We start from the raw sequence: 15,882 nt of genomic DNA, 5'->3' as shown, positions 1-15,882 counted from the left end.
TTTGTATCCCATCACAAGTAATTTTTTAAAACATCTTGGTTTGCATTTCACCAGTGAGGTACTTCAATTCTGGACTTAAAATGTTTTGCCACCAAAATCTGGACTCATATTCTGAGAGCTGAGCCTTCTGTGCACTTTTCCACTGTGCACTTCCTCACTGGAGGTGAAAATCCCAAACTGTGAAATCAGTAACTGTTACATTTGCAGAAAGGACATTTTAACTGCAGCTGAATGTTTTTGTCAGCCCCCTTCACCATTTCTCAGAAATAGAATGTGATTTAATTAACATGTTGTGGCTGAAACACCTTCCAGCCTAAACAAAAGCTATCCATGTCATAGAATCCTCAAGGCTGGGGAAGGCTGACACTTGATCCTCTGAGATCAAGTCCACCTGTGAGGCCTGCACCATGGTGTTCACCACTCTGGAAGTGCCACATCCATGTGACCTTGGACCACCTCTGGGAATGGAGATTCCACCACCTTCCTGGACAGCCCATTCCAATGTCTGACCACCCTTTTAGTGAAGAAATTTTCCCTACTATCAGTCTAAACCTCCCTGGCACACACAGCTTGTCACTGTTCCTTCTCAGGTCCCTCTGAGCCTCCTTTTCTCCAGGGCGAGCCTGCCCCCAGCTGCCTCAGCTGCTGCTCAACAGATCTATGCCCCAGACACTTCACCAGCTTCTTTGTCTTTCTCTGAATGTGTTCCAGCACCTCAGTAGTAATCCTCATGCATTTTTGTTGTTTATCAAACTATAATTAAAAGAAAAAATTTATTATAGTATCTAGATCAAAACTATATGATATGTAACGTCTTAATTCATTGAGGTATTTGAGTGTAAGCTGTTGTTTCAGAGCAAATGTTAATGTATCCATTGTCTCATCTAGGAAGTTGCAGACGTGCCCTTTGCTCCTTATGCTCAGACTTGTACTATTAACACAGGCTGCTCTGGCTGCAGGTTATTAAAAGTCAGCAAAGCAAATGACTTGCAGGAATCCTTACTGTTACAAATTGGTTGGTTCTGATTCTGTTGGTTCTAAAGTGAATCAGATGGGCAGAAAGGATGGATGTTGCAATGCTTTGACAGATACCATTAGAAGTCCCTCAGATATTCCAAATTAATAAGTTTTTTTTTTTGAAGAGTCTTTTTCTTGTTTTTTTATTTGAACCTTTGTAGAGCCTTTAGTCAGATTTCTGACTAAGAGTGAGGAACAGCTGATGGCATTCTATGACATTCACAGAGTAGAAGAAGAACGAATTTCAGGGGAACACAGTGAATTTAATTGCTCCCGTTGTCTTCATAAAATACACTAGAATAATTGGTATTGATAAGCAGATGTAAAGATGTTTTGATCTGAACCTGTTACTGGGGAACATCAGCAAGTTTGCAGGTGGAAAGTTTTGTTAAAGATTAGGCTCAGATTTTCCTGAAATACATAAAACTTCAGTGGTAAGCAGTTGAAATGTTAAATATGAGGCGGAGAAATGGATGAACCCCATAGTAGACTGCAAAGCTGAGCTTAAATATGTATAAGGGCTCTATGACTTGAGCAGTAGGAGTGTTAACTGCATCATATAATATCTTTTACTGAGGTTTTATGAAAGCCCTTAGTTAAATTATTCAGTTAATTTAAAAATTTTGTTGTTAAATATCTCCTCAGATACTTCTTTTGTCTTGTCTTGTCATGATTATGTTGTTCCTCTGCCTATATGCAAGGGAACAGACCTCATGAAAGAATGAATTTTAATGAAACTCAGAATTCCAAAATTAAAACGAAGAAAACAATGGGAAAAATTGAGAATTAATGTGTAATGCTTCTTTACCTTCCAGTTGGCAACCAGAGCGCCAGGTGCCCTTCAATGAAGTCAGATTACCACCACCCCCTGATATCAAGAAAGAAATTGGTGAAGGAGATGAGGTGGAGGTGAGTAAATGCTCATAAGCTGTCCTGGTCTGGAACTGATTGTTCGTTCCAGGCAGTGGTGAGGGGTGTGAGGGCATTACCAAGGTGAAGGTTTAAAATGGAGCAAGTCTCTACACATGAGTTTATTAGAATTTCAGTGAAGCTGTGACATTTCGGTTTTCCCACAAAACTGCCAGTGGAAATTTTTTCAAAATCTAAAACTTGAAATAGCTGAGAAGGTTTTAATTTTGACACAAAATGTAGGCAGTTTTCTTTTTTTGACCTGGAATGTTAAGTCTTACAAATCTTTGATATGAAGATGTAATAAAGCTCCTCTGATAAGAGTTTTAACTCAGATGAAATGTCTGGTACAGTCTGGTATGAAATTGTGTAAATTACAGTGTTCTATAGAGAGAAAGTGTTAATAGAAGTGATGTATTAAATCCAGAAATCAAAATATGCATTTTCTGTTCCCTCTTCATTGTAGTATCATGAGTGATTCAGTTTAATTTCTGGGTTTTTTTCTGTACTTGTCCTTAAAATCAAAGTAATGAATTTCCGTTCCTGAGGATTCTGTCATACTTATGGGCAACTAATCTAAGAAAAAAATGTAGCATAGGTGCTGGGTTTTTCTCTTCCTTTGTTTAAAATATGTTGCCTTTATTAGAGGTTATATGTAGAGGGTTATTTTCTACTTCCTTGCTGTTGTAAAACTCATTCAGGTTGTGTGCAAATGACTCTGACCTATCAGAAGTGTATGAGGAGCAAATGGAACTTAAGGATGAGAAAACTGGGTTTCAGAAGTCCTCTGTTCTTTATCTGATCGTGCATTAACTTGGTAGTGTTTTTTAATATGGAATATATAGTCATGTGATGACTTGGTTCATTTCAGTAGTCCTTGGTTTATCAAGTAAGCCAAGGACAAAACAAAAATCTGAATTGTGAAGTTAGTTCTATGAGTGGACTTCCAATTTGAAGACAGTGTTTGAATTTACTGAGGAATTGCCCTCAAAGAACTGTTTAGCCAAAGTTTTATCTTCCTTTAAAAATTTCCATTGAATTGTCAGTAATTTATACAAAGGAATTTTGTTCGCAGTCCTTGCAGTGCAAGAAGGATGGGGTAGAATACTGTTCCGTTTTAATGAAAATTAGAAAAGTTGTGTGGTTCTTCCTTCATTATATATGCAGATAAGTGAATTACGTTTGTATGTGCTTTCAGTGGTTCTTACTGCTTTCATTTCTAGGTTTATTCACGGGCAAATGAACAAGAACCATGTGGCTGGTGGCTGGCAAAAGTTCGAATGATGAAAGGAGAGGTAAATTATTTTAAAAGTTACCAATTTCATGCTATCATGTTAAATACAGTTAATAGAAGTTCTTTGTCAGGAATAAACTCTGACTAAAGTATTACCAATACAAAAACATGACAAAAGAGAATTATAAGTTGTGACCACTTTGGAATGACTTTTGCTGCATTGCACAGTGTTAGAGCTGAGCAAGTGACTTCCATTATCTGCAGTTTAATTGCTTGAAGGTCTGAAGGCATGCACAGGGGTAGGATTTCTGACAAACCTGTCTTGTGGATTGAACTTGATGCTGAAAATGAAGTAAAGCACCTGTGTTTAAAACCTGTTTATAGTTGGTAAATTAAACCTGCTGTAGCTATTGCTGTGGGTGGCTGTGGGTTGGTTTTTGTGTATGTGTTTTCACTGAGTGTAGGGGAAGGACACTGCTTGTTTTGCTTTTAGATATGTTTTTATTTTACCATAAATAAATGGTTGTTTGCATCTGCCAAGTAACTTGCAGATTCAGACGCTTGAATGTATAGAGCTGTGACAGTGTTTGACCAGGTCTTATTAAAGCTGTATTTTGTGAAATGACAGCAAAGAGAATTGAACTTCATAGTGGAAGAATCTTGTGTTCTGATGCTTCTGCTGTATCAGATTCCTGAAACCAAAGGAAACAGTACAGAGAAAAAATAATTCTCCACTTTCTAAGATTGTTTAAAAACTGTCAGCAATTACTTTTTCTGACTGCTTAAGCAAATTGTGTTGAGACAAACAGATTCCAGTTTTGAGGAAGAGGTGAATGCACTATTGCACCCAGGTGGAAGGGAGGGGAGGAGAAGGCTGCATCCCTAACACAGAGCCAGGCTGCAGGGATACTGTGCACACAAGCTTCTTTAAACTTAAATGTGTTGGGTGGAAGCGTAGGAGTAGATTATTGGTTACTTAAATCTTCTTAGTTCTCTTGCCTCCCTAAATTTGGTAGTATGTGTTGAAAAGATTGAGTTTTTGTATTGATTTTGATTGTGCATGATTCCCAGGTAGTTTACCTATTGAATCAGTGGATTTGCCTTGTTTTAGTGTTGCAGAGTAGATATTTCTGTGAAGAATTATTCTCTGATATTTTTTGGAATTTGAGCTCCAGTAAACATTTTGGGTTTTGAACTTGAACAGATGTAATGAAACTATTTGAAAGAGAGATGGGCATGAGAAAAATTGATCCAAGATGCTGTTGTGGTAGACTGAGATTACGACTCACTGACTTCAGTGAGGGAGCAGAGGGGTGCTGTAATATGTCCAGGCTCATTTGTGTAGAAATGTGTCATTGTCTCAACTTAGTTTTAGGGTTTTGTTTATATATTCATATGTGAATTCCTTGCTGATGCTGGTAATGTTACTATGTTTTTGTTGTTCCTTACTGAAGTTATTATTTTTTTAAAAACTCCCAGTTTTACGTCATTGAATATGCTGCTTGTGATGCCACTTACAATGAAATTGTCACTTATGAACGACTCCGACCTGTGAATCAGAACAAAACTGTCAAAAAGAACACCTTCTTCAAGTGCACAGTGGATGTTCCTGAAGACCTGAGAGATGCGTGAGTAGCTCTGCACGCTTCTAGAAGGCTTTTACTTTATGGAAGGGGGAGAAAAACCCACTTGGCTTCTGTTTTAGAGGCTGATTTACAGGTCCGTGAAGAATCTTAAGGGTGGTTATGGCTGTAGTTGCTCATTTAGAAACTGCTTACTGGGACCCTTGCTGAGCTTCTGGGGTGGGGGACACAAGGCAAGTTCTCAGGTAGGAACTTCTTGCCTCTATAGGTGATTCATTTCACAGTAGGCCTGTTACTGAGTCTTTCCAGATAATCATGGTGCCATAGAATCCACAGGGAAACTGGAATCATATTGAGGAGAGTGGGAACTTTCCTGTTTCTAAACAGTCCTTGTCATAAACTACTAAATGTTCTTGGGTCTGATCATGTTATTATATTTTCAGTTTTGATGCAACTTGTTGAAAAAACAGTAATTTTGTCTCCTTAGGTGTGCTAATGAAAATGCACATAAAGATTTCAAGAAAGCTGTGGGAGCATGTAGAATTTTTTATCATGCTGAAACTGCTCAACTAATAATACTGGTATGTAATTGCTTCTATGTAAATGTTATATGAAGTCCCAGTATATTACTTATAGGAAATACATAGCCAGCTGTGTGTGTGTATGGAGAATGGCTTAACTTTTCAAGCTATGTAAATTGTGAGACATTTAATTTAAGTAGATGCATTTAATCTTTGGGGGTAAGGCCTCCAATGCATACAACTTAATTTTAGGAGCTGCATTGAGTGGCATTGTTTGTATGACTTTTTGTCATTCTCAGTTGAGTTCTGTTTCACTGATTTTAGCAGGTGGCTCAGAGGTAAATTATCTCACTCCACTCTGGAGCAACAACTTTCCCCTCATGCTGTATTACACTGTGCAGTTTGACCCACAGCTGGGTTTCCACGTGGAGAACTGCACCAGCTCAGTGTAGCCATTAAGGAGTTGTTCACTTAGATGCCTCTGCGGTGGTTTTCTTACTACATAGGGTTGTATCATATTTAGTTTTTCTTCATATTTACTTCATATTCATATTTCAATATTATCCACTTGAACCTCTTTCTACATGATTGTGCTGTCCTTGATTATTTCCTTAGCTCTCTTACCCACACAATGACAAGTATGTATATTGTAGAAAGATTTGTTTTGGCAACATCAGGGGAAAGGGTTGCTGTGTAATTCAGCAGCTAAGTCTTTAATGTAAAATATGCTGAGAGTGAGAACAAATAGTTGTTGGTGGTGCTGAATTTTTCATGCTTTATTTTGAGGAAGAAAAGTTTTCATGTAACTTCTGGAAATGGAGATCATGTTTATGACTTAGTTTCAATAGGTTCCTGATTTATCCTTTAAATGTGTATTTGCTTACAAAGTCAAAACTTAGGTTCCTTCTCTCCTGTAGTCTGCCAGTGAAGCAACAGTAAAGAGAGTGAACATCCTCAGTGACATGCACCTGCGCAGCATTCGCACCAAACTCATGCTGATGTCAAGAAACGAGGAAGCTACAAAACACTTGGAGGTAAAGCTTGTGGCTCTCATTGCTTAAAACTGAGCTCAGAGCAGTGCATTACAGTGAGTGCACATGGATGAGTCTGCCTTTGTTTTCCCTTCAGTGCACAAAGCAGCTTGCTGCAGCATTTCATGAGGAGTTTGTAGTCAGAGAAGATTTAATGGGACTTGCTATAGGAACACATGGCAGTAACATACAACAAGCCAGAAAGGTTCCAGGAGTTACAACCATTGAACTTGAGGAGGATACCGGTACTTTCAGAATCTATGGAGAGGTAAGGGGGAACTTCATATGAATCCTTGGAGTATTTCACTCTGTATCTGCTTTTATAGTGGTGAGAGCTGTACCCAGACTTAAGAACAGAAAACAGCTCCTGAGATTTTGTGTGTCTTTGTGCACGTTGACACTGTGGCAGCTTATACTGCATATATTTGAAATACAAGCCTTTGTTGCAGTAGTGACTTCCATAAGGTGTGTTCTGTCCTAGTCCTAATCACTCCATTTTGCTATATATCCTGGTTCAACCTGAGAGAGATATCATTTCTTGTTATTTTACTTTATCATGGGTTTGTTTGTATTTCTTTTCTCCCTCAGAACCTTATTGGTTCTGCTCCTCCCCACTGCCTCTTTTGTGTGTGTTTTGCTGTGTGCTGTCTGCTCCTCTGACCTAGCCAGGTGTGTTAAAGCCTGTATCTACTGCTTCTAACTCTTATGTTTTGGCAATTTAGTGCTGGCTTTGGCAAAATAATGATTTGCTCCAAGTTGATTCGATCTGTGTGACTCTTCTGAATCTCACAACTGCCTTGGAATGTAGCTGGTCCTTGTGCCAAAACAAGGATCCATTCAGGAAGCAGAAGGCTAGTGACAATAATGCCACTGTCACCAGGGCCCTGTCAGAAAATATTTTGAGGGTTTTTATTCCCTGTCCCTAACTCTACAGGTGCCACTGAGTCTCTGATGTTAACAGTTCAGGAATCTGAGGTCTTGAATTCTTTTCCATCTATGTCAGGAGTAGAACCTGGTTGTGATCAAAGGTTCAGATGAAGTTGATCCTGTGGAGAGGAGGTCAAACTTCTGTGCTTTCTTGTATCTCTGAAATTGTGTCCTTGTTTTGTAAACCTTAAATGCTTCCAGGATATCAGGGTGGCAACAGATCCTTCTTTGATCTCCTACTGCCAGTAAATTGCTTCTCAGTTCCTGAGAAAGAATTGGACAAGTTTAAATGCACTGGAATGTCCAGTGTATTCCAGTTTTGATCTCCTTCATCTGAATGCTGGAACTTGTGCAAAGGTTATGACTGTCACCAGCCTCTTACAGACGTGCACAGCAATGAATATAAATACCAGATGCCCCCTAAATAAAAATGCCTTTAGGCACATCCAGCCTTGTCCTTCGTAGAAGTGATAAGTGCTTCTAAAATTGCCAGTCAGCTTAACTATTCCACATGATAAGAGTTTCAGCATCTGGCTACACTTGCCTATTCTTTTTGCCTCTCTTCAGCTGCAGTGGGCAGCCAGCCAGCCCCTAATGGCTCAGTGCACAGGCAGACAATTTCAGGCTGAGATGTGTGGGAGTAGTGAACCAGTGTTGTTGACATAGCAGTCACTATGGTCCGAAGCTTTCCCATAACTGATGTTTAGCATACAAATAAAAGTTGGCTGCTCAGGGCCAGACTCTTTGAGGGAAGAAACATGAGTAAAAGTTTTAAAGAATGTTGGAAAGGTCTGTGGATCAAAGGAATCTAAACTGTATGGCATGCTCTTTATGCACATATCCCTGCCTGGTCAAGGCCATTTTGGTTTCAAGACCCTTTCCTGGTTGCCTGAACTTCTGATTGTGATGCCTGTTCAGGTCACAGACCTGCGAACTTCAGAGCTTGGGACAGTGTAGCTTGGACTACTTATGGAAACTTGTGCTTCGCGGAGAGAGGGAGCTGGCTCAGAAATAGAAAAGTTCCTCTTAGACCTTCATTACTGTCAAAATGGAATTGCAGTCAATTCTTGTGCAATTCTTAACACTGGTAGGTATAATGCTGAGTTGAGAAAAATATCCTGCATTTAATTTTTTTATTATACTCTTTGGTACTATGGATGTGTCTTGGTTGTTCAGGCTACTGTGTGAAGTAATGAGAGCATCAGTGGACATGTAGGTTGTAATTCAGTGTTAACAAAGGTAGTTGCTAGTGACTGGAATCCTTTGAGGTCTTTAGTTCATGTTCTACTACAAGGAACTGAGAATACCTTGTCTGAGTCAGCTTTATGTGCTCATTTGTATTGGGGCGTGTGAGAATTACACAGGTTGTGCTCAGGTAAAAATCCTGAGTGCTTGTGAGAGGTGTAGAAAGGCTTATGGGTGCACTGGAGAGCTACAGCTCTGGCAATTGTGTATTTTCTTGTCCTGACTCTGCTTCTGTAAATGCATTTTCACTGTTCATCTATTTGGGAAAAAATTGATAAACATACCTGAGGCAGGAACTCTTTGCTTAATTGTGTCTCTTTGTAGAATTCATTGAGGGTGAAGAATTGCTAGTGTGTGTTAAGTTTGTGTTATTTGAGCAGTTGCCCTGTGAATGCAGCATAACCTCTGCTCCTCACAGTGGCTTCCTGCTCATCTGTTCCTTGTGCTTGATCACTGCTTTCATTATACTGAAATCAAATTTGTCCATGTTTCTTTTTTGTCATCCTTCTGACCTCTGCCAGAAGTAGAGATTTATACATTTCCTTCTTCTAGGATTTGCCTGATTTGATTAAAAGGTGCAGGAGCTGGTGGTACTCTTATTTCATGTGTTGCCTAAAAGTGACAGATGAAAGGGCTGGGAAAAATGGAAATTGTGCTCTTAAGCTGTTGTTTCTAAGTAGATGCTGATATTCTTTCCTTAATTCTGCAGTTCTGCTGTTGCTAATTTGAAGGCTTGTTTCTTGTTTCAGCATCCCAGTTAACTCAGTTGGTTTCTGTCATTTAATAATAAAGCTGCAAGAGAGCATTTACAGGAGTTCTCCCCAGTAACCAGAGCCACTGTCCTATCTTGGAAAGCATTGTAGATGAACTGTGGCCAGAAACCAGCATTCTGGAAAGAGAGTGCCCTGGTTGTAAAATCACTTGCAGTGTTTGCTCAAAGCTCCATCCAACCTGGCCTTTGAACACTTCCAGGGATGGGGTATGCATTTTGATACCTCAAAACATCTTGAAATAACATGAAAAAAAATGTTTTATTTGTTACTGATGGTTTGCTTCTCTACTGAATTCTGTCTCTGGGCATTTCACTCAATTATTCCTTTATGATTTAGTTCAAAACTGGATTAATCTTGTCTTTATTCTTCTCTTTTTGAAAATAAGTTTATTTGGAAGACTGGCAGCTGTTGCTACAAGGTTTTGTTCTTAATATGCTGTATTCACAAATAAATTCAATTTTTTTAAATTTATTTCCAGACTGCTGATGCAGTAAAAAAGGCCAGAAGTTACTTGGAATTTGTGGAGGATTTTATTCAAGTTCCCAGAAATCTTGTTGGTATGTAATACTGCTAAAACTTGACAAGTTGGGAAAAGGGAGCCTAATCATAACTTTGCGAAGAGGATTTAGGTGCCAGTACAATATTTGATTTCTCCATTTAAGTAGAAAGTGATTAATCTTTTAAAACTACATGTATCAGAATTATTATGAAATTGGATATATTGTTGCTGCATAATACTTTGTCAGGATTTTAGCACTTAAACTGACTTCGATTACAGACTTGTACCACGGTAATATCTGAAGTTCTGATTCTAGTGAAAAAATATGCTTTACTAAATTGACTTTTTAAAAGTGCTAAAATTAAGTTCCAAAGTTTAATCTGGCAATACTCCAGCTGACACAAGACAGTTCTCCTTTACTGCTCCCTCCTGGGTTGAGGTTTGTCACCGATGGTGGTTGGATGCTGGTGAGCTCCTGTATAAATCAGCAGTGCTCATAGGTCTCGGCCTGAGTCTCAAAATAGACATTTTACCATATTGCAGCTTTATGAAGGTGTAGCATAATCTGGTAGGTTCTGTATTGAAAACCACCTAGAGGTGTGAGGTTAATTGCATTCCACTTGAAGACACAAATGTCTTCCCCTAGTCCGGTCTCCGCAGGGAATGTTTTTCCTTTTCTCTCATTCTCCTTCCTTCATCCTGCATTTAACTCAAGTCTGGCAGCTCCCTGCTCCCCATGCCCAGCTTGTGGGCAGTGTGGGCATGGAGGCAGTGTTAAAGTTGGAGGTGTTATACCTGATTGAACAGCTCGGATTATCCAGAGGAGTTAAAAGTCGGGCTTTAACCTGCTGTGGTTTGGGGCTTGGAGCCTGCTTATTATAAATGACATAATTTAAATAATTCATGTGCAAACTCCTATAACTTAGACTTTCAAGGTTTTAGAACTCAACCAGATTAAGGTGTAATGAGGTTTTATTTGTTCATTTGAGTGTTTATTTTAAAATGTGACTTGTGCAAATTGTCTATCTGACGCAACTTGATGGTTTTCTCATCTACGTAATGTTAAAGCTCATTTTAACATTCAACAAATTAATCACTAGTTTTTATATGAACAAATTTTTTTTCTGCAGTCTTGTTCAGTAAATCTAATTAATCCAGGGAATTCTGCTAAACCTGATGTTCTGCAAGTTGAGTTTTGGGGAGCATTTGGAGGGCATTCGTTAATGTGAATATATCACAAGAATCAGGGCAGAAGTCACAGCAGTGTGTTTAACTGAAAATGCTGCTGTTAAACAATTACAATGCTAATTTCTCATGAAGGCAAATGTCCTGCTCACATCACCTGTGGGCACACAGGTAAGCAGACAGATATTTAGGTAGACTTAATGAAGATACACAGCTCAGTGTAGTGCTCATCAGTGACTCCAATACAAAAAGATAAAAACCCAGACCTGCTGAACTGCTTGAGCTGTTGAGGAAGGGAAACAAATTTTTAATATTTTTTGCACATTACTTTGTATCATGTTGCTATTTGCTGTAGAGAACATTGCTTATGGAGTCCTCTGTCACACAATTCTGGCTTTTGCCCTTTTTTTAAGTTGTTCTGCCTCCTTTGCTCCTAATTTAAACATGAATGTTCTTAAGTGCCATGTCTAGCTGTGATGAAGATGTTCCCACGCAGCTTTAGTCGAAGAGCTAAAGTCTTCTAGCCAAGAGAGTCAAGAAGTCACTTTTTTTTATTTTTTTGAGATTTAAACATACAGGTTCTGAAGAACCTTCTGGTTTGAATCCCATGCATGATCTCAAAATAGGTATTTTAAAGGTGATATGGAAAGCACTGGTCGTATGCAAGTCTATAGTAAAGGCAGAATTTAAGAGGCTTCAACAAACGTATAAGCATGCTAAAACATCAGGAAAGATTCATTGAGGTCACATGTAGAGTTGGAGGACCAAATAATTTTGATACATAAATTTAAAATAAGAATTTCCAAAACTCTTGTGCCATTTTACTCTTGGTTTGATTCTATTAGAAGCCTGTGTGCAGTGGTGATCTTCATCACTGCTTGTCATTTTGCATATAGAGAGAGTTTAATTTTAAAAGTTTTTACACATTTTCTCTGATATAGTGTGCGGTATTCTTTGGGGGTTCTATTTATAAAATATCAATAAACATGTTAAAATACTTGGCACACTATTACTATGGTGAAAAATTAACCATTCTTGCCCTCTGAAGGAAAAGTTATTGGAAAAAATGGAAAAGTGATTCAGGAGATTGTAGACAAGTCTGGAGTCGTCAGGGTGAGAATTGAAGGAGACAATGAAAATAAGCTGCCCCGTGAAGACGTAAGTACTTTAGTCTTTCCTGCTGTGACTAGGTTTTTATTTTCAAACCTAGTTTTATTTCAAACCTGTGGGTATAGAGAGCATTAGTTCTAAGCTGGTATCTTGCAGTAGATTTTATACAAAATGATTCAAGGAATGTTTTTGCTGCTGAAGTAAGAGGGTTTTTTTTTACTCTTTCTCCTATATGTACTTGGGTTATATAACTAATTTGGGATTGGTAGTGTTAGAAGTGTCCATATATTTTAAATAGATGAGAACAAAAGGTAAAAGCTTGTAAAGGTACTTGGTCTTGTAAAGTTGGTTTAATGAACCACCTTCTTGGTAAACTCTGTATGCTTCTATGCACCCGTTGTGCTAAACACACACAGAGCATGTGTTGCATGGGGGAATGTGAACATGGGATGTCAGGTTACCTTGGCTCCAGAATAGGTTGTTGGGAAAGCTGCACAGTCTAAAGCTGCTGCTGTCACCTCAGCCTGAGCTATTTCTAGATGTCTTTGCAGCTGAAGGCTCAGTTGCTGCCTCTGTTTAGCTCACTTCAATAATTGAAAACAGATCTCTTTATATAATTTAAACAGAAAGCATTCTTTCAATGATAACATTTTCCCTGATAAAAAGTTTTGATGCTTTCTTCCTGTAGGGAATGGTACCATTTGTATTTGTTGGTACTAAAGAAAGCATTGGCAATGTCCAAGTTCTGTTGGAGTATCACATCGCATATCTAAAGGTGAGTGTGTTTTGGGAGGGAGGATCTGTACGGGAAACTTGGGTTGAAGTAACAGAATTTTTGAGCAGCAGCTTTGGTGGGATTTGCAGTCATTAAACTGTTCCTCTGTATATCAAGGTTTAAAGTGTGGTGCCTTGAGCCCACTCCTTGCCCATGGGTATCATGGGCCTGTAAATACCTTGTCATGGCTACTTAGTGCTGTTGGGGTGGAAAGGATCAGACTTTAAAGAACTGGGCTTTAAGGGACATTTGGGAACTAACACAAAGCTTTTCGTCTGTATTCAAGTTCTGCAGTTCTCAGGTTAATGCTCTGTTGGGATAGGATGGAATTTCTAATAGAAGACAGTAATACAGTGTGGTATTAGAACAATTATCTGTTTAGATTGGATTGCTTTGTGATGTTAACAGAGATAATGAGTTTGAACTGTGTTCCCTTGTCAGTTTGTTGGGGTTTTTTTTCCTAAATTTTACTGGAAAAGTTTGCTGAACTGTAATTAAGAAAGGTAGTAGTGGTCTTAAAGCCAAGTTTTCTGCATAGTGGTGAAAGTCTTTGAATCTCTTCTGAAACTCCGAGGTAGCTCATCTTGAATTCCGTTACTCATAGTCACTTTCCAGGTGGTGTTAATTCTCCTATAGGAATGAGTATTTTACTGGGTGGGGGATGGTGTTTTGTGAAGGACATTTGTCAGCAATCTTTTCCATGGTTTTTGTTTCATTGCATGTAGGAGGTAGAACAACTAAGACTGGAAAGGCTCCAAATCGATGAACAGCTGCGTCAGATTGGGATGGGCTTCAGGCCTTCCTCGACTCGAGTTCCTGAGAAGGAGAAGGGTTACACCACCGACGAGAGCACCCTCTCCTCAGTGCAGGGCTCCAGGTCCTACAGCGGGCGGGGCAGAGGCCGCAGGGGCCCCAATTACACGTCTGGTTATGGTGAGTGCCCTTCAGCGAGGCCTGGGGTACCTGGGAGCCCAAAACTGTCTGGATTTCTCTGTGTTCAGCATAATTGAGTGAAGATAGGGCTGGAAATTCAGAATTGCCGTTTTATTTTGTTCATAGCTCAAAACACCTCATTAGATTTGCAGTCTTGAAGTTTGTTCAAAATGGAAAAAAATTAACAAACTGAGCTCTGGAAGCATCTTGTCCTTCCATGTTAGTTACTTAGTAAGCGACACCACAAAAGCTGGGAAGACAGATAGAGATGCTTTTAGGAGACAAATTAAAAAAATATGAAATGAGCATTATCTGTTTTGGTTGAGAAGGAGAAAAATTGCTTGTCTGTGATCATGACTGTCCTAGCAGCTTATTTCTGAAAAGTGAACCAAATGATTTAAAATGGAGACAGCACAAAATCCTGTAGGTTTTTTAATTCAGTCAGGAACTAACTGGATTTATTTTAAGGTGTAGTGAGGTACTCTGATGCATTTCTCAATTAAAAAGCACAGTTCAGCTCCTGACAGGTGTGCACATCCCCCGCTTGTCCAAATGGAGACACTGCATTTCTATATAGACATGTTTCACAAATAAGGACAATGTTATTTATTCAACACAGTAAATTACTCTGGATATCTGCATGTAGCTCATTTCTGTTAAAAAATCAGACACCTTTTGGGTTTTACAGTCTGTCTCTGGCTATAGCTTCCTGGATAATGCCAAGTGCTAGTTGTGTTGATTCTGATGATGATGTTTGTAACTTCATTTTTTATTTCCCAGTGAACTGACTGAACTGTAAGGAAACTTGTTCACTTTGCCTATATATGCACACTGTGATTTGGAAAATTTAGAGTGTTATTTTTCCTCCCAAAATGGCAAGAATCACATGTAAGCCACATGGGCCTAAAACTTTATATTCCAGACTGGGTAGTAGGGGGAGTTCCTGGATACCTAAAATGAGTACTAGGTGTTGGTTTTTCAGGTAGTAAAAAGCTGTGTGGGTTTGGGTACTTGGAGATGGCCGGGTGTTAGAGATGCTGTTTAATATAAACAGTGAAATTGTTCAAGCAGCATTACAGCATCCAGAAGGGGTTGCTTAGCAACAACCACTGGCTATAAGGTGGCAAAGTTGTCCTTGGGAATTTCAGAGAAGTTGCCTAGAAACTGAACCAAATGCCTGCAGTGTATAGACAAAGGGAGGAAACACTGCTAAATCCTTGGTTTATCTGTGTACAGAAATTACAGATTAGGTGATCTTTCAGCCCTTATTGTATGTTAGTACAAACAAACTTAATTGGAGAATCTTACTTAAGTAACTTCTGATCTATATTTTGTGTGCATATATTTTTATATATGAGTATGTATAAATATTAAAATATATCTATGATTGTACACTTGAATGTTAGTATTTATTTATATATATATATAAATATATTTATGCATGATACTGTTTTTTAAAATAACATACATATATAACCAGCTGTGCTGGCTGGAATACTTCTGTGACGATATGAAACCAGAATATAATCCTCAAATTCATATCCATTTCCAATTCTCTTTTCCTTCTCATACAAGGTACAAACTCTGAGCTCTCTAATCCCTCTGAAACAGAATCTGAGAGGAAAGATGAACTTAGTGACTGGTCCTTGGCAGGAGAAGACGACAGGGAGAGCAGGCACCAACGTGACAACAGACGACGTCCTGGGGGACGAGGGCGTAGCGTGTCTGGAGGTCGTGGACGCGGGGGACCTCGTGGTGGAAAGTCATCCATTAGCTCTGGTACTGTGTTCCAAATGGGTTTTGAATTGAGATGTTCTTCCTTGCAATTTTCTGTATAACCTCTTACTCTTTTAAAATACTCCATTCTTACATGATGAGCTTAACACCCTGGGATTTCAGTGCAGTTGTGTAGTAGCTGTGTCATGCAGCATGTTTTAGATTTTTGTTTATTTTGTATTCACAGTGATCTTAATTTCCTTCCTCTACTGCTCACACATAATGTTACTAGCAAAGTTGGTAAATCTTTGGCATGTTGCCTATGGCTGCCTCCTGAGGTAAGCTTATGATCATTACACAATGAAAGGAAAAGTGATTGATTGGAAGCTAGGTTTAATCAGAATCTGTGCTAATATAACACTGT

General features: G+C 38.9%; 1 protein-coding gene across 3 annotated transcripts in view; it reads left to right on the top strand.

Annotated features, from left to right (window-relative positions):
- FXR1 (FMR1 autosomal homolog 1) overlaps window positions 1-15,882 on the top strand; it is a 33,242-nt gene that overhangs the window by 11,688 nt on the left and 5,672 nt on the right. For 2 of the 3 annotated variants that reach the window (XM_005525060.3, XM_005525059.3), the window contains exons 3-13: window positions 1,833-1,926; window positions 3,150-3,221; window positions 4,640-4,788; window positions 5,231-5,324; window positions 6,182-6,298; window positions 6,393-6,563; window positions 9,719-9,797; window positions 11,973-12,082; window positions 12,723-12,809; window positions 13,535-13,742; window positions 15,318-15,521. In XM_005525060.3, the coding sequence (XP_005525117.1) occupies window positions 1,833-1,926; window positions 3,150-3,221; window positions 4,640-4,788; window positions 5,231-5,324; window positions 6,182-6,298; window positions 6,393-6,563; window positions 9,719-9,797; window positions 11,973-12,082; window positions 12,723-12,809; window positions 13,535-13,742; window positions 15,318-15,521 (1,385 nt within the window). The remainder of the gene's footprint in view (window positions 1-1,832; window positions 1,927-3,149; window positions 3,222-4,639; window positions 4,789-5,230; window positions 5,325-6,181; window positions 6,299-6,392; window positions 6,564-9,718; window positions 9,798-11,972; window positions 12,083-12,722; window positions 12,810-13,534; window positions 13,743-15,317; window positions 15,522-15,882) is intronic. The other variant, XM_014254394.2, reaches the window with a different exon arrangement.

The sequence above is a fragment of the Pseudopodoces humilis genome, chromosome 11 (genome assembly GCF_049639895.1).
Source record: "Pseudopodoces humilis isolate 2021_Gansu_Grassland_sample_001 chromosome 11, ASM4963989v1, whole genome shotgun sequence".
NCBI lineage: Eukaryota > Metazoa > Chordata > Aves > Passeriformes > Paridae > Pseudopodoces > Pseudopodoces humilis.
This window is presented reverse-complemented; position numbering and strand designations above follow the sequence as displayed.